This window comes from Durio zibethinus, chromosome 25 (genome assembly GCF_047325235.1).
Source record: "Durio zibethinus cultivar Kanyao isolate XHJ-2024 chromosome 25, ASM4732523v1, whole genome shotgun sequence".
Lineage (NCBI taxonomy): Eukaryota > Viridiplantae > Streptophyta > Magnoliopsida > Malvales > Malvaceae > Durio > Durio zibethinus.
The window spans coordinates 14,358,412-14,376,756 of NC_143186.1; the positions used below are offsets into that span (position 1 = coordinate 14,358,412).

The 18,345-nt window shown below is 34.7% G+C and overlaps 3 protein-coding genes and 1 pseudogene across 8 annotated transcripts; 3 read left to right on the forward strand and 1 right to left on the reverse strand.

The window, feature by feature from the left end:
* The first annotated feature begins 11 nt into the window (after positions 1-11).
* On the forward strand, positions 12-5,523 carry IPT9 (isopentenyltransferase 9). 4 transcript variants are annotated; one of them, XR_002688411.2, is made up of 12 exons: positions 12-369; positions 557-610; positions 1,219-1,261; positions 1,431-1,539; positions 1,910-2,108; positions 2,251-2,476; positions 2,791-2,885; positions 3,536-3,630; positions 3,916-3,991; positions 4,327-4,466; positions 4,613-5,108; positions 5,192-5,523. XR_002688411.2 is itself a non-coding variant. In XM_022861470.2 (11 exons), exons 1-11 carry the CDS (start codon positions 124-126, stop codon positions 4,674-4,676), a joined length of 1,347 nt encoding a protein of 448 aa, XP_022717205.1. In that variant the 5' UTR covers positions 12-123; the 3' UTR covers positions 4,677-5,523. The 4 variants fall into 4 exon arrangements, 3 of the variants coding, with proteins under 3 accessions (XP_022717205.1, XP_022717206.1, XP_022717208.1); XM_022861470.2 differs by having other exon boundaries at positions 4,613-5,523; XM_022861471.2 differs by having other exon boundaries at positions 2,797-2,885; positions 4,613-5,523.
* Positions 5,524-5,791: 268 nt separating this feature from the next.
* Positions 5,792-10,321, forward strand: LOC111276246 (malate dehydrogenase, mitochondrial-like; annotated as a pseudogene). The gene is made up of 7 exons (XR_016333606.1): positions 5,792-7,614; positions 8,266-8,397; positions 8,429-8,504; positions 8,972-9,016; positions 9,168-9,288; positions 9,420-9,537; positions 9,821-10,321. The product of XR_016333606.1 is annotated as a malate dehydrogenase, mitochondrial-like (transcript).
* Positions 10,322-10,622: 301 nt separating this feature from the next.
* On the reverse strand, positions 10,623-14,805 carry LOC111275878 (transcription factor GTE4-like). 2 transcript variants are annotated; one of them, XM_022861469.2, is made up of 5 exons: positions 12,791-14,805; positions 12,650-12,695; positions 12,419-12,532; positions 12,269-12,337; positions 10,623-10,941 (listed from the first exon to the last, which is right to left on the reverse strand). In XM_022861469.2, the coding sequence occupies exons 1-4, from the start codon at positions 14,444-14,446 to the stop codon at positions 12,309-12,311; spliced, it is 1,845 nt and encodes a 614-aa protein (XP_022717204.1). In that variant the 5' UTR covers positions 14,447-14,805; the 3' UTR covers positions 10,623-10,941; positions 12,269-12,308. The 2 variants fall into 2 exon arrangements, with proteins under 2 accessions (XP_022717204.1, XP_022717203.1); XM_022861468.2 differs by having other exon boundaries at positions 12,419-12,535.
* Positions 14,806-15,932: 1,127 nt separating this feature from the next.
* On the forward strand, positions 15,933-17,511 carry LOC111276535 (UDP-Glycosyltransferase superfamily protein). The gene has a single exon (XM_022862280.2). The coding sequence runs from the start codon at positions 16,231-16,233 to the stop codon at positions 17,392-17,394; it is 1,164 nt and encodes a 387-aa protein (XP_022718015.2). The 5' UTR covers positions 15,933-16,230; the 3' UTR covers positions 17,395-17,511.
* The last annotated feature ends 834 nt before the right edge of the window (positions 17,512-18,345 follow it).

Here is an 18,345-nt window from a genome sequence, read left to right on the forward strand (position 1 = left end):
TTACCCACTGTGCCACTTTAGCCCCAAGACAAGAACACCAAACCTCAAAACCTTAAAAACACTTTGACATCCAAAAAAAAACCCAACCCAAAAAAATCTGTCTAAAGCATCCATTTTTCAGAGATGATCCCAAGTGGACTTTACAGCCTTCGTAGCATCCGCTTGCCTCAGAAACCCTTTTTTCCTTCACTTCTTCGTAGTAGAAAAACCTTAGTTACAAACTCAAGTTGTGTTTCTTTCAACAACAAGAGAGAGAAGAAAGAGAAGGTGATAGTAATATCAGGGCCAACTGGGGCAGGCAAAAGCAGGCTTGCTTTGGAACTTGCTAAGCGTCTTAATGGTGAAATCATCAGTGCTGACTCCGTTCAGGTTACTTCTTTCATTCCAAAAAATAAATTTTTTTTTTAGAAGTAAAAATGAAATTTTGGGTTTTCGTTTTGGGCTGTTTGGGTTTGGTTTTTGTTGTGTTTTATTTGGTTGCTGAGGAAATTTCTTGGGTTTTAATTGTTTCTTAAAATATTGTTTGTTTTCTCTTTAAGATGTTGTTTAATTGTAGGTTTATCGGGGTCTTGACGTTGGATCCGCGAAGCCTTGTTCAAGTGATAGAAAGGTGCCTAATTATAGTATATTATTAGTACATGCTTTGCATTTTGTTCTACTAGGATTTTCATTTTCAAGTTTCAACGTATTTCACTGTCAATGTGTAAAGCATTATCAATTCCTTGAAAAATGTTTTGAATTCAATTTGTTTTTAGATTCTAATATCAATGAATGTATACTAATGTGTAGAATTGAGTGTTCTTATAGTGTCCTTTGAAGCTTTTTTTTTTTTTTTTGCATTTTCTTATGTTGTTGTTCTTTGGCAGTTCATTACTCAATGCGCACCGTATGACACACTTTCAAAATTTGCAGGCATTATTATTATTATTTTTTTCAGTTCTGTCTTTTAAAACATTTATGTACTCTTGAGGGTGCAGTTTTTTGGTTAAAATAATGATTTTTGAATCCTTAATGTAAGGAGACATTGTGTTTTTTTTACCTCTTAGAGTTATCCAGAAAAATGCTACTCCGTATTGTTTACAAGTTAATTCTCATTCACATCATATATTGTTTTTGCTGAGATGAAATCGGTTTCAATTCTTGCGGGTTTTTAAATCTAAAAGTCCTTCAAAACTTTGATGCATTTAGATTGAAAGATTTATGCCTTTCTTCTTGCAGGAAGTGCCACATCATCTGATTGACATTTTGCACCCATCTGAAGGTAAGTTTCTGGTGATCCCAACTAATGTCAATAAGGCATATTAAGGCATTCTTGCTGAGCAGAAAAAACATATATATGAAGGCATTCTCTTGATTTTCAGGTGACTTTTTGCTTCTGTGTTTCTGATTTACTTCACTGATTAAAATAACTTTTTATTATTTCAATGCAGACTATTCTGTAGGACAATTTTTTGAGGATGCTAGGCAGGTGACAAGAGATATTCTTGATAGTGGCCGTGTTCCCATTGTTACTGGTGGGACTGGATTATACTTGCGATGGTATGTTTCCACATGTCCTTTTGCATAGGTGAGCTTTGATTTATCCTGAATATAACCACTTGAGTTTTATAAACTAATTTGGTTCGGTAGCAATTTGCATTTTCTTCTTGATGTTCTTCTCCCTGCTTTGCCTGTGTCTCTCTCTTTCTCAGCACCCATGTGTATTTCCTGCTCTTCTCTGCTCACTGTTTCTCTGTTAGAACGCCTGGGATAGCATAGGTTCATCATATGGTTTAGTTGCAGAATTGAAATTCCTATTGGTACTTCTTGTGTAGTTGAATTTCCTTGCTCAAAAGTTGCTGAAAAACAACCTATATGGAAATATTTACTATTATCTCTTTCTTTCTTTTTAAAAATTTTATAATGTTAGGTTTCTATATGGAAAGCCGGATGTTCCAAAGGCCTCTCCAAAAATTGCAGCTAAAGTATATTCTGAGCTTGTAGATTTTGAGAGAGATAGGAACTGGGAGGCTGCTGTGCAGTTGGTGGTCAAGGCAGGAGATCCAAAGGCCCAGTATTTGGCTGCCAATGATTGGTATCGCTTACGGCGTAGCCTTGAGATTATCAGGGTATGATTATTGAGATTTTAATCTACATAGATCATTCGATACATCTCTCTCTCTCTCTCTCTCCAGACAGACGCTCACATATAGAGCTCAGATGTCTTGAGAATAGGTGTTCATCTTTATTTGGTGTCTTTTGGTGTGGCAGTCTAGTGGATCACCTCCATCTGCTTTTCATATACCATATGATTCTTTCAGACATCAGTCTGACTCAAGTGAAACAATTGACTCTTCTGACTTAAACCCTTCTGCTGATGCACCTGAGCAAGATAAGGTGAAGGATTTGGATTATGAATTCATTTGTTTTTTCCTCTCAAGCCCCAGACTTGATCTCTATAGGTTGATTGACCTGCGATGTGAACATATGCTTTCAGGTAGGTCATATTGCTCTGATCTATATTTTTTATAATTCTCAAATGTTGTATTCTTTTAATTTTATGCAATGTATACAATTATCTGCCTGTGAAGTATGTCTTGATTTTCAACAGATTTGACATTTGTTCTTTGAGAAGAATGTTCATATTTGATCATAATTTCAATAATTGGCAAGGTTATTAGTTTTATAACGAAGAAGTCTTGTGAATCTCCTTTAGCTGTGCTTGTGTTTGTGTAAAATATTTTCCTTCCTCTGCTTAGAACAAAAAACTCTTCAGTGGTATTCATTCACGTTGCTTGGCTTCAATTGTAGAAACAGATGGTATTTTGTCTGAGGCTAGATGGCTTCTGGATAAGGGTCTTCTTCCAAATTCAAACTCTGCAACTCGAGCAATTGGTTACAGACAGGTATATTTTTGTATGTTTTCTTGCTTTTTCCCCCTTTGCATAATAATTTATTTTATGATGTGCAAACAATGGTACCTTTCTGATTCATCTCTTCTGCCTTATAATAGGGTTATTTGTGAATTATGTCCTATGTGTTCCACGTCATCCCCTCACAAGTAATATGAAATTAAATGACAATTAGTTAAAAAAATCAAAGGTAAAGCCAAATTGCTTGAAACTAGCTGTCCAGCACAAGGCAAATGCAACTAATAACCTAGTCAACAGTTTCATCTACATCCTTTCTTTTCTGTTCTAACTGCTAATGCTGTCTGGTATTGGCATCTTAAGTCTTGAACAGCTTAGTGTGTAATATTGCTGTTTCTTGCTGCTTTATGACTTTAACATCTTAATAGATTTCTGGTTAAGTCTCCAGATATGAATGCGAATTTTAGATGATCATGCACATAATAAATTGGCTAAAAAATTCATACATTGCTCTTGTGGCTACCACATGTTGATTTTCTGCTTTTGCTGGAATTCACAATTATCTTATTCAGTTCTTCACCTGTTTTTCTGAATTTTTTTCTTTATTTGACATTTTGTTTTGCTTTTCCAAAGTCTGAAAATGAATGGCAGGGCTCATTTGGTGTTTTGTAATCAATTGATTTCAGGCAATGGAATACTTGTTGAGGTGTAGGGAGCAAGGAGGCATGAGTTCTACCAGAGACTTCTATTATTTTTTATCTGAATTTCAAAAAGCATCCAGGTATGGTATTTATGACTTCAGTAGCCACAGTTATTCATTTTACGTTACAAATCTAAAGTTGTTTCAGAATGTCCCTCATATCATACTTTTTATTTTTTATTTTATATTAAGTTTGTACAGCACTAAATTAGTTAAAAAGTAATTAATTTCATCTTTTCATACATCATACACATTGACATATCTTACATACTTAATAATGTATAATGATTTTGAAACATGAGTTTATTGAGTACAAAAACTGTATCCTGAAGTTATGAATTCATCTCCTATATATTTGTTTTGCAGGAATTTTGCTAAAAGACAACTAACATGGTTCCGTAATGAGCAAATTTATCACTGGCTCAATGCTTCTAGACCACTGGTATTCCACTTCTACCTCTGTTTCTCTTTGTCAGTTAATGAAGTCTTATTTTCCACATGATGATCTGATGGTAATTAAATCATTATGCTAGGTGGTAAACAGACATTTTCTTATTCTATTTTTCCTTCCCATAATGCTTTTGTGAACCAAATTTTCTGATGTATTTTGAAGTCTGTTATTGATGTGACTCTATATAGTTGCAACTACAGAACACCAAATGCTATACTTGATTGGTTTAGTTAAATCTCTTTTCATAAATGTACCAAAATTCGTTAAAGATTCTTTTGAAACCTTTTGAACCCTTTCTCTAAAATCTTTAGAGCGCAAATTTTCAGGATGAGGTGATTAATTTCATTTACAATGCATACAATGACAAAAGTGGAACTCTAGATGTGCCTGAATCACTTCAAATGAAGAAAGATGTGTCAAACAGGCGAGAAGCTTCTGGACTAAAGGCCTATCGTGCTAAAAACAGGTACATGTCTGTCTATTTATATGTTTGTGTTTGTACAGATTGGACTTGTGCACACACACATGCATTTGTATATTATATGTTGTGCATGTGCTTTAAGAATCTGCTAAAAGGGGTCTATTTTCTTTTTCTTTTTTATAAATATGAAGGCATTTTGTCCACCGTGAAGATTGTTCAGATATTCTTGACTGGGTAAGGAGAACTCAAGGGTGAATACATAAACTTGTTCTTTCAGTTTGATGTGACTCCATTTTGGCCTTAAAGAACTGGACATCAGACATTCTTTTCAATAACCTCCAAGTTGTTTGCCAAGGTGTGATTCGGGGCTACTGCTCTCGAACAATCTATTGAATCCTTCTCGGACTGTTATCTCTACGACTTGCTGATATTTTCCTGCAGAAAGCCTTATTCATTCTGTCAACTAATCATTGTTTAAGAAGCCATCATCACATTGGAAGCCATACTGATAATCTACCTGGAAAGGAAGGAATTGTTTATGAGAGTTTATGTATTTCCATGTATTCACCTGAATATCGTGTTAGCGGAGACAGGCAGCCACATTTCCTAGTTCAATAGATTATCTATCTCTGCCTTCTCCTTTTTGGCAATTACAGGAACCAATTGCTCGTAGTAATATCAGATCAAGTACGTAAAGTTATTGCTGGAAGATGGTAGCCAAAATTTTCTTAATTTCAGCCCTAAAAACTGTTCTTTCATTGTGTTTTCAGGTACCATAAAATTTCTGCTTGTCATACTGGTAGCTGGTGAATATCATGTCATAAGGTTTTGCTGCAGTTTCTATATTAACGTCACTTCTCAATGCATTTTTTTTCCTTCTTTCTGATGAGATAAAGCCTGTTTTTTTTTTGCTAGTATGAGATAAAGCTCTTAAATAGGGATAGCAAACGGGTACAAATATGTTTGGTTTTGATCTGACTTGATTTTATGGAGTTTTTTTTTTTTTTTTTTTTAAGTTGAGTCGGATCAATATGTTGTAAGAGAAAGTTGAGGTTAAATTTTAGTCCGATATATATATATATATATATAAAATATTTTATTATTTATTTAATTTTATATTTTATATTATATTTATATTTTCTATTTATAAAACTATTATTTAATATTTTAATTTAAGATAATAATTTAATAAAAATATTATATTTATATATAATTAAAATATAATTTATATTAAAAATAATATTATATATATTATATTAAATTTATTAAATTAATTTCGAATCAAGTTAATTATAATTATATATATATATATATATATAGAGCAAATTGAATATAAAAAATAATATTTTAATATTAAATCGAATCATAATTAAATATATTTTTTATAAAATGAGGTTATAATCGAGATAAGATTTAGCAAAATTTTGTGCTTATGTCATGGATAACGCACGATTTCGAGATCAAAAAAATTATGTAACGAGATTTATTCGAGATGATACGAACCAAAAATTAAAAAAGATTATAATCAAGACTTTAAAAGCACATATTTTATCAAGTGTGTAGGCCGAAGCTAAAGCCAAAGTGGAAATGTAAGAGTATATTCGAGGTGAGTATATTCGAGGTGAGCTGCACGATGTTAAGGATAATGACTACTTGTTGGAAGGTTTTAGAATATCTCAATATGTAACTTGAGTAGTCAGACACAAAAAGTCCTAAAACAGTTTGGAGACAAGTCAGGCGAGCGGGCATGGAAGGGTCTAGAGATGCGGCAGACCAGATGTGCGGTCACCGAAGGTTCTGGAATGCCCAGGCACGAGCACGGTGACGGGTAAATAAGCCTCTAGAAGACCCTAACTGCAGGCAGAGTGACACCCAAATAGAGAAGGCTCTGAAACTCATTAAGCACGGGCACTTAGCAGAAGTGCCCGGGCTTTTTCAAACTCAAGGGCTCGACAGGGAATTTGAAACTAACGTATCTCCAGAAAGATCTTAACTAATCCTGTCGGAGTCTAGACATTCTAGAACTGTTCAAAAAATCGATAATGATCATACACTTGGATTTATCTAGACATTCTAGAACTGTTCAAAAAATCGATAATGATCATACACTTGAATTTATTATAACCACAAGTATCAAGATGGCTCAAATATAAATAGGAAGGCTTCCTGTCATTTTGTACATAAGCAATAAAAAGTGACAAATAATAATCATGTAAGAACATTGAATAATTGTATATATAATCAAGTAAATAAAAATATAATTACTTTAACTCTCATTTTTAATTTTCTCTTAAACTCCTAAATAACCAATGAATATTAAACAATTGTCCTAGCTGTCTCTCAAATTCTTAAATAACCAAATAATTAATTTATATTAAACAATTATATATATAGCATCAAACTTTCTCTCAAACTCCTAAATAACTAATGAATATTGAACAATTACATATAATATCAAATAAATAAAAATACAATTATTTTAAATTATTTTAAATTTTTTCTCAAACTTCTAAATAATCAATGAAATATACGACACAAAAATGTTCGACACAAAATTAAAAAAGAGACTGACTTAAATACATAAACAATAACTTTCAATCTAAGACCATGTTAGACTTAAGTTCCGGCGCGTCACACTTAACTATTGTTGTCACTACCTTTAGATAATGATAATCTGGCCTCATTGAGGGTTTGAGATGGTTCCATGACAGAGTAAAAAAATGTACCTTTTTAACCCAAAAATATGAAATAACTCTTTGACTACCACAGTGAAACTGTAAAAAATGGTAAAAGTCAGTTCACTTATTTTTCACCACTCTTCACTCGTAAATACAAAACTCCAAACATTTTCTCTTCCTTCAGAAATTTAATAAACAAACTCCAAAAGTCATTCTTTGACTACTTAGCTTCAAGCCTTCAACCCCCTTATTTGACTACTCAGTTTCAACCCTCGGCAAAAATGTTTCGATCTGTAGCTCGATCGGTCGCCGGAAAGCACCTTCTCCACCGAGGGTATGCCACCGAATCAGTCCCTGACCGGAAAATCGCGATGTTGGGTGCAACTGGAGGGATCGGCCAACCTTTAGCTCTACTCATGAAGCTTAACCCTCTTGTTTCACGTCTTGCTCTCTATGATATTGCTAATACTCCTGGCGTTGCAGCTGATGTCAGCCACATCAACACCAAAACCGAGGTCCTTATAAAAAGAACTTGACTTTTTATTTGGACTTAAAAAAGTGTATTTCTTAGCTTTAATTTGTTTTTTCTTTTAATGTTAAAACGTTATTTTAAGATATTATGATGTAGGTTTTTTTTTTCTTATTTTTGTGCTTTTATGTTGGGTTATTTTCTTTCTTTTTTTTTTTTTTGTAGATTTTTATCTAATAATTATGTATGTGGCTTACTTTTAATTTTAGAGTTTAGGATTCAGTTGCATGTTTATTGATGCATGCTGAAATCCATTTGACTGATTATTGGTATTTGATTCAATGTTCATTACTTGTGTATTTTTATATCTTTAGGAAATTCATGTGATTGTGCTATATAGATGAGCTTGATACATAGCTGTCTTAGTTTCATGTCATTTATCTATACATGTATATCTTTTTGGCTTACCTGATTATTTTTTAAGCTTTTTTTTATGTGTTTATAGATTCATGAATTCGTCCATTTGTCTTTGATACATGTTATACCCATCTTTAGTTTGCTTTAATTGATTTACTCTGTTTTTCTACGTGATTATTCATTCTTCAGGGTTATGATCTGCATTTGTGCTGTGATTCCTATTGCTATTCATTTGATAATCTCTTGTTCCTTAATCATCTTTTTTTTGTGTTTACTTCAGGTTTCCATATATGCTAGTGAAGAGCAATTGGGGAAAGCTTTGGAGGGATTAGGGATCCTTGATCCTTTTAGGAATTTAATAGATTGGTTCAATTTCTATATGACTGTTAAAGCCTATTTTTCCAAAGTGGGATAACTGTTGAAGGGACTTATGATAGAGAAAATTGTTTGGTGTAACTACCTTTGATGTAGTTAGGGCTAAGACTTTCTACGCTGCCAGGGCACAAGTAAATGTTGCAGGTTTGTTTGAAAAAAAACTAGTTCACCTCTCCCCACGCTCTCTTTTTTGAAACTGTTGTTTCAAGAACAACAACAACAAACTAAGGCTTATATCCCATACTCTAGGTGAAAGACCAAAAGAAGGAATTATGTTAGGTTGTAGTTTTGAATCTTCTTGCACCACTAATTTTTATCAAAAACAATCTTTTCATCTACTTCTTTGAGCTTCATATCATCTCTTATTACTTGCACCCATGGTCTACCTCTAGAAGTTTTGGTCTATCCCAAATAAACTGATGTTTCACGAGAATAACCAAAATTTTTAGTTAAGGCTTATTGAGGATTTCTAGGGTTGAGAACTGAAATTTTTAAATAGATTTCTTTTCTCCTTCGTGAAAGTCTTTTCACCCTAAACATATCAAAGCATAAGAAAATTTGAATTATATGAGTAACTTGCTGGTTGACTAAGTTTCTTTGCTTGCTTGCAGATGTTAATGTCCCAGTTGTTAACCATTCTCCCACTATTTTCTCAAGTACTTCCCTGTTTCTCTTATCCCTTTTTCCTTTAATCATTTGACTTTATATGATATCAAAATGTATCAATACTTGATAGTGTTGTGCTCCTTTCAGTTTTTGTTGATAATTGTTTTTGATAATTTTTAGTTGCATTTAAAAATTTTTTAGGCCACACCAAAAGCTAATTTGGGTGAAGAAGATATCAAGGCTCTCACAAAGTGAGCTCAAGATGGAGGCACTGAAGTTTGGAAGCAAAGGTTGAAAAGGGTTCAGCAACATAATCAATGGCGTTAGTATTAATTATCCTTTCTTCATTTACGAGTTTTGATTTCCTTGCAAATGTATAGTCATGAAATCGAAGCATATGATTTTAGTTGCTTCATTTTAGCCTGACTAAGTTGTCTTGTTTCTTTGCTGCAGCTATGCTGGAGCCATTTTTGCTGATACTTGACTTAAGGGACTGAATGGCGTACCTGATGTCATCGAATGTTCATTTGTGCAGTCAACTGTCACTGAACTTCCTTGCTTTGCTTCTAAGGTGATTGTTCCCTTGTTGATTTATTCAAAAGGCTTTGACATCCCCTAAGCTCATCCCGTCTTTGCTTTTGAATTTGAGCGACGCTACTTGTGCTCCACTTTGTTAATGTGTGAAAGGAGAGTACCAGTTGGATTTATGATCTCTCTAAACCTTCCTCACCCTATACTTTAAACCGAGCCCTAGCAGTGTTCCCTACAGTTTTGCTGTCAAATTTGCCAAACTTGTTTGTAATTAAGGCTTGATTGATTTGGATTATTGTAACGTAAACTCTATCTGACTGCAGCTAAGGCTTGGAAAGAATGGTGTGGAGGAAGTTTTGGGGTTGGGTCCATCGGCTTTACTGTTTTTAATAGGATATCAGAAGTTTCCAGCAATAATTCCCAGTGGTATGTTACAGGAATGTTTGTTTAAAACTTTTTTCAGTCAAAGACCGAAAGCTTGGAGACTCTTAAGCCAGAACTGAAAGCATTTATAGATGAGGTGACCGAGTTCGACAACCAGAATTAATTGAAATTATTTCTGATTTATTCCATTAGACCAATTAAAATTTTGCAGCCAGCATCGACTTTGCTGTTCTTAATGGTATACCGTAAGTTTCCAGCAATAATTTCCAGTGGTATGTTACAGGAATGTTTGATTAGAACTTTTTCTAATGTCTTGAAGAGGCTTAAGCCAGAACTGAAAGCATTTATAGAGAAGGAAACTAAGTTCGTCAACCAGAATTAATTAAAATTATTTCTTATTTACTAATGAAAATTTTGCATCTGGTATTAATAGGATATCATAAATTAATAGGATATCATAAGTTTACAGGATATTTCAAGTGGCATGTCACCGGAATGTTTGGTTAAAACTTTATTCAGTTATAAGGGGATACTTGGAACTGCTAATTGCAAATGATTCACTCATTCTTGAACTTTATTCTCAATCTGGTTGGCTTAACGTGTTTGATGTAAGAGAAGTTGATAATTCATCTAAAAAAATTTACATCAGAAAATTTTCTTTTCAACTGTGTTTGTTTTAATATTAAACGCCTCCAACGAGTGGACCACGAAAAGAAAAAGATAAGCAGCTGATAAAGCATGGAACCATGAACTACAGAAAACTTTCATACCATAATTATGTTTATTCCTTGTATTAAGATTTGATAATTTGGTTCAAAAAAACCATTACCATTAGATCAGATTTGCATGATGTAACTGAAAGAACCAGTTTAGCAATTCAATTAGACAAAAATTTGTGTTGCATGTCATTCTATCATATTCATCCCTATTAAAAGGTTAGAATAAAAGGGACTTTGTTATGCAGTTCGATGGTTCCTCTTGAAATGCTAAGCAGGACCACATTTTAAAAATTGTTGGTTGATACTTGGTAATGATCTTGAGCCAGCTTCCATCTTAAGATCTACAAAAGCAACAAGAAAATCATTAACTCAAGCCTAGTCTCAAAAGCAGAGAAATCACAATACTCTTATGATACATATACTGACACCTATAAAGGGAATAAAAAATCATCATTTATAGTTCTACCAAGATAAACGTATCATAACCAGAGAGAATGTAGGTTAAGCCCGATTTAATACTCTGTTATGCATGGGGGAATATCAAACTAAAGAAGAATGCAAACCATAGTTAAAACAAAAGATTCATGTCAAATATATAGAGTTCTCATACAGTCATGGTAAAGATCTTGGTGATGTAGGCGATTACGTGATGGATGATAGAAATGAATTCGGATGAAACGTTGTCAGCAACAGATATAAAGATCTGAAGTCGAAATCTGTTACAGGCAATAAGTAACTAATATTTCCTAGTTCTTAAGACGGTGGCCAAGAATATTATCAAGGATACATGAATGATTCCCTTTCCAAACTGCAATGCAATTATATTTATTCAGTTAATTAAATTATACTCCACATAACATGCGGAATGATGATACAGGTGGGCTCCACTAAAAAACATAAAGAGGAAGGAGACTAATATTTAAATCCCTTTGGGCTACAGCTTCCATTGACCTTGGGTGAATTAATCTTTGGAAACTAATGGAAACTGTATTTTCCCACTCAGAAAGAGCTAAATACTCAACGAAGTTGACAGCTGCAAAACTTCAGAATTAACAAACATAATGTCGATGAAAGGAATTGGCTAACAAATGACAAGTTCTCTGCGGGTTTTGTTCATAAAAGTTATTTTGAAAATTACAACCTTCTGTGAGAAATCCATCAAGGAGTAGTATTTGCATGCAAAAGAATTCAAAAACTCATAGTGAAACCGTTAATTTACACACAACTAAAGACTTAAGAAATATTAGAATGGAAAATTAGTAACGGGTAAGCTGGGGAAAAAGAAGGAAAAAACTTCAAATGATGCATATCATCCATTAGCAGAATGCAACAACAGTTGTACATTTGACCCCAAAAGTTCCAAAATGCTATCCAAGCATCTCTGACAGGTTCATGATATGGTCCAATTTCAAAACTTGTGCTGATAAAAAACTACCTTAGAGCTCCTTTTTGCCTCTTTCGAATAAAATCAGCCATTATAGGCTCTATAAAGAAGCAAAGAAGAAGGAATAAGAAGTGGCATCTCAGATGGATATTTCAGAAACTATGTAATCTCATCTCTTGATATATATTTCACATGAAATTCAATACTAGTACCATAAAAAATTTGCACAACTTAAGTGTGAAATAAGGATTGAAAAAGTTCATTACCAAGATAATGACCCCTACCTCAGTCAAGTCCATTAAAAAACAAGGTGAACAGTTCACATTATCCAGAAGAACCATCACTGTCAGAGTCTGCATGAAAGTATTAGCGTGAAAAATCTGGCATACAAACACTCATAAGAGCATAACAAAAGGAAAACCGATAATGTTTACCGCTTGATGAGGAGCCAGAGTCACTGCTAGAACTGCTTGAACTACTTGATCCACTCTCATTATTTTGTAGCCTTTCTCCATGAATTGGAGGTGATGTGGGAACAATCTTCTCCACTGCTTAACAATCCAACCAGTTTTAATAATGAGTGCATGAAAATTTCACCTTCTTCAGAACCAAACAAGTGAGAATAACCAAAGCAGAGCAAGTTATTGTTGGTTCATAGTGATTACCTGTTTCAGCTACTTTCATTACGTCTTCAGCAAGTGGTTCCAGAATCTGCCAAAAGAATAACAACAAAATGTTCCAGTGAACAACAATTTTAAACAGGCAAAACAGTTAGATGTTCAAGTATCACTTGTCCATCATCTTACAGTCTTGTGAATATTATGGTCAGCTTCTGCATTTGCTTGATGAGCAATTTCAGCTTTTTTCTTGTTTTTGCTCAAACTCTTCTTATAGTTGGTCACAAATCTATCAAGTTCCCAAAGCGTTTCAGGATCAACACTGTCAATATCCACCTCAATCTCATCTTCTTGCTGGAAGAGTGCTGGATTCCTCTTCTTAATGATCTGGACAATGCTATCAAGTTTCTCTGAAGGCAAGTTCTGGAGGTTTACACTGAGTCTTTGCTTCTCCTCGTAAGTCATATCCCTCTTATCAGGATCCTTTGCCTTGGGTTTCTTTGGTACTGCAATCCTACCTGTAGGAGTCAAGTCCACAGCTCTTGACTTGGGATCAACAGTCATTGTCATGGATTCTGATCTCTCCAGAGTCCTAGCTTCAAATGGTAGTGGTGAAGGAGCAGGAGCAGAAGCAGGCGTAGGTAGAGCATGAGCTTGAACTGGAGCCGGCGCTGGAGCAGGAATTCTCCTTGAAGTTGGAGTCGGCAAACTGTATTCATGATTCCTTTCAAGCCGCCTATTAAGATTATAATCAGACTCTATACCTGCCCAGTTTTCTTCAAATATCCCTGACAATGTATCAGCCATAAAGTGCACATCCTGTCCTTTCGGGTTATACAGCATTGCATTACTGAAAGTTAGTCTCACATCCTCCGCAAACTCCCTAGGTGACTTGTACCAATTCTTGCTCAACCTACTCTTCACTGTACCCAAATCCATAGGATGCTTAACAATTGAATAATAATCATGCAGCCCAAGTCCCTTCACATCCACTGGTTTATTAAACACCCAACCAAACTTATGCTTCATTAACTTACCTAACAAATCACTACAACTCTTAAATAACTGATTTGAAAACTTCTCTGTTGAAATCCCACCTCCCATTTGACCCCCATTACTCTTCCCAACTTTCGGTTTCATTTTCTTATTACTCTCCGTAGGCTTCAACTTCTCCTTTCCCGAAACGAACTCCGAATTCTTATAATACTGATTTGCCTTTGGGGTTCTCTTCTCCTTCTCCACAAACTCACTACCACCACCACCATCACCATGGTTACTATGATCATGTTCTACTACTGACACAGATAATCCATGAAAAGACCTTGAACTAGGCAATCCTACAGAACCAACATCAGAATTCACTCTAACTAAGCTTACACCACCTCTATCAACATTCTCATTCCCTGAAACCCGTGAATTCGCATACCCCCCACTCAACCTACTTTCTTTAACTTCAAATCTCTTAACTAAACCCCTAACTTGCTCAAGTTCAGTAGCTAGCTTCCTCTTCAAAAGTCTAACCTCATTCTTGGATAAAACATTCAAGTTAATCTTAACAAGGTTATCATATTTAACATACCCAGCTTTTCCAATCCCATTGGTAGCATTCTGGGCACCCTGCTGCAACCGATTATGGCTCGACGAATCGTCCGATGCCACGACGTCGAAGGTTTGGTGTAGCAGAGGCTGAGAGGAGTTGTTATCATCGGTTGTAGTGGTGGTAGCTAGAGTCAGATGAGTAGATTGTTGAGGAACAAAGGTGGGATTTTTGGGTTTGTTATGGTTTTTCCTGGTATAAACTTTGTTGTTCTTTGATTCTTCACCTTCTATATTCCCTGTAGCCATTCATATAAAAAAAAAAAAAGAGAGAAAAAACCCGAACAAGATCAGAATTTTGAAGAAAAAAAAGGGGAAAACCCTAATTTGAGAAACACACAGCTAGGCTAAAGGCTTAAAAATGGGTTTTTAGGGTTTATGTTGGGTTGTACGGAAAGATTTGGGTTTTTGAGAGGGAAGGAGAAAAGGTAAATTCTTTTTAGCTTTTTGAAAGAGGCAAAGAAAATTAATAATTAGGGTTTTGGGTTTTGGAGGATTGGGTCCGTACGATTTCTTTCTTTCTTTCTGCTTTGGTTGTTCTCAGAGTGGAGAAGAGAGGGGGTCTCGAGAAAGAGTGAGAGTCTGAGAGATGAGACACTGCACACGCTGAAGAGAGCGAGTGAGGGAAAAGGGCACGAATGTTTACGGTATTGCCATGTCAGATGGGACCTGAATACAATTTAGCTAATAATTGTTTTTTGCCATAATTTGGTTACTTTTTTTTGTAAGAAAATTGCCGATGAGTTTGTGTGAGTAACTTTTTTTTATTAATTTTTCTATTTTTTTAATTTTGTACTGAATAAAGGCTTCTCTTAAATCTTACATGAATAAAATTTTTTAAAATTTGATAGTTCTTAATCTTATACCTTCTAAAATACAAAAATAAGGTAAAAAAATCCATTTTTAATACACAATAAAATTTTTAATTTTAAAAATAAAATTAAAAGACGATAATTTGTCCCATTTCTTTTTTTTTTTTTAATTTGTTATTATATCTCAAGGAGTGTTATTACCTTATTAATTCTGACAATGAAATTAAAAATTAGAATTTTCCTTACACAACTGAGTTACTATTTCATAAGGTATACATGCAATTGAGAAATTCATTACAAATTTAAGCTAAACGTGAGTAAATATTATTTTTTTTTTTTAAATTTTTGAATGTTCGATAATTACTTTAAATTTCGATTAATTCAAAATTGAATCGTATCGAATTTTATAAAAGAATTAAATTTTTTTAAATTTGTTTTTTTTATTTATAAGATTCAAAAATAAAATTTTATTTTAAAAAAATTGAATTTTTTATCACTTGGAACAAAGTGCAGATCACTAATTTATGTATTGGATAACAGAAAGTCTGATAAAATCAAAAGAAGAAAACGGCTAACGTTACGATCCATTTGGGAGTTCCAGGCAACGAACTCCCAGACGAACCTTTAAATTGAGAATTTGTCCCCTCTTGACCTTGGAAAATTGCAATGTGGACTTTTGGCATTAAAATAAGCAAACTAATTCAGAAGTAGACTTCACTTTAGCAATTGAAGCTTTGAAATTAATGCTGGGAGGGAGTTGATAAAATCTCAAGTTTGGCCATGTGCATCCCCATGAAAACTTGCAAAAGCCAGGAGAGATCCTGTAGAATTGGTACATTGCATTAATATCATTCAGAATTGTACTATATTCAAATTGATAAAATAACCAAATTGAAACTTCTTTTCAAGCTACTGGCTGCAATGGGTTTGAGACATCAAAACTGCAGATCCTTTTCTTCTTCTTCTTCTTCTGGTTGCTTCTCTATCAGATCCTCAACCATTTTAACTATCGCTATCCTCTTTACTACAGTTTAGCTCTTCATTTCGCCGATTAGGCAAGTGCCTGAACCATTCTCTTGGGTAGCAAGGCAAGCAAGATTCAATGGTGACCTTAGAGATGCTAAATTTCCCTGGAACAGTCTTTGTTTTGGAAATAATTTTGAGAAGCTTAAGCTTGCAGTATTCTCCAAGACATGGCCAATTGGTGCGGCCCCTGGTGGCATGGAGCGTCATGCTGCTACATTATACCATGCTTTAGCTGCTATGGGGCATGAAATTCATGTTTTCACCGTGCCTTCTGATAGAAAGCCCCACCTTGACATCCCTGACGGTAACCTACATGTATATTTTGCAGCCAATGATCATGGTTCAGTAAATTGTTCTTTAGTATTTGAGATATTTAACACAATAAACGCCAATGGAGCATTTGATTATGTGCATACTGAGAGTGTTTCCCTGCCTCATTGGCGTGCGAAAATGGTGCCTCATGTGGCTGTAACTTGGCATGGGATCTGGTATGAAATTATGCATTCAAAGTTAATTGAAGAGCTTGTTTTTAATGCACAAGAGGCTATGCCAAAACCAGTTGGAGAGCTTCAGGAAGCAATGCCAAGACTAGTGGATGAGATCAGGTTCTTTCCAAGCTATACACAACATATATGTATAAGCAAGAGTGCTGGTGACGTACTGGTCAACATCTATCAGCTCTCTCAAAGAAATGTCCATGTGATACTAAACGGAGTTGATGAGACCAAATTTGTTCATGATCCAAAAGCCGGTGCAAGGTTCAGGGAAAAGCATGGAATTCCTGAAAATGTAAGCCTAGTGTTGGGAGTTGCCGGGCGTTTAGTTAGAGACAAAGGGCATCCACTTCTCTGTGAAGCCTTCTCAAATATAACCAAAAGATATGCTGGTACATATCTCCTTGTAGCAGGATCTGGTCCATGGGGAAAAAGATATGCAGAATTAGGCCCAAATGTGAAGGTTTTAGGCGCATTGGAGCCTTCAGAGCTGTCCGAATTCTACAATGCCCTCGATGTGTTTGTGAACCCAACGTTGAGGCCTCAAGGGCTCGATCTTACCTTGATCGAAGCAATGCACTGTGGGAAACCAGTTTTGACCCCCAATTATCCTAGTATAGTTGGGACAGTAGTCGTCAATGAAAGTTTTGGATACACTTTCTCACCCAATGTAGAGTCCTTTGTTGAAGCCTTGAAATCAGTTATAAGAGATGGGCCTAAAGTGTTGCACAGAAAGCGCTTTGCTTGCAGGGAATATGCACTTTCAATGTTTACAGCTAGTAAAATGGCATCTGCTTATGAAAGGTTCTTTCTCTGCATGAAGAATGGAAGATTCTGTCAGTACCCTCTTCCCACAGATTGTTAGAAACATTTTTTTCTTAACCTTTTTATTTTTCTCAAATTGCTGTTGGTATATGAAGATTTAATATACTATAGAATCTGGATTTATTTATATGCTTATACTCCAATACTGTACCCTTATCTAAATTTCAGTTAACGTCTCTCTGTATCTTTACAGAATCATTTCAGAAATATAATGGATTATCCACAGATAATTTCTCATGGATCAATTTCTAGCTGAACTTCAAGCTTGATTCTTTCTTTGATTCTATCATTAATTGGATAGATTAGACTAGCATTTGATTAGTGCTTAATTTTCCTCTTATCTTCATCAAAGCTTTCCTTTCTCTAACCTAGGCAGTGACATGTCCAAGCTGCTACAGAAACTGAAAACCTGTATGAATCTAAACTGAAAACTGAAAGCAATCAGCAGTAAGAAGTATCAATCTGCTACCTTTGTAACATTAAGCTGGTTCACTGAAAAACTAGATCTCATTCTTGTGAGACATCTTCAATTCTTTATGATCAATTGCAGATAGATTGAAGACCGTTTTGGCAGTTAGTGGCCAAAGAATCTAAATTCAACAACTTATACTTATTGGATGGGAGGCTCTCGGATGATCATGCTACGTAGATTCGCAATTCTGAAAGCAACGTATATTTCAGATGACATTTGCCTACCTAATCCGAAATTTCGCTTTCTCAATTAAAAAATACATATTGTCTGATATATCTACAACTACTGCAGCTCTATTTTTTATGAAGATCATATGATGAAAATAATCATATAGAAGATTGTGTGCTATTGGCTGCTGATTGCTGTCAGAGTACTTACAGAAATTTGTATATGTTATAATTCAGGTTTTAAGAAGAAAAAGAAAATCTCATAGAGCTTACATTAATCAAAGGTACAGAGCTGGCTGCTCACATGCAGGCAGTCAGCACATACTGCTTACACCAAAAGAGAGACAGAAAG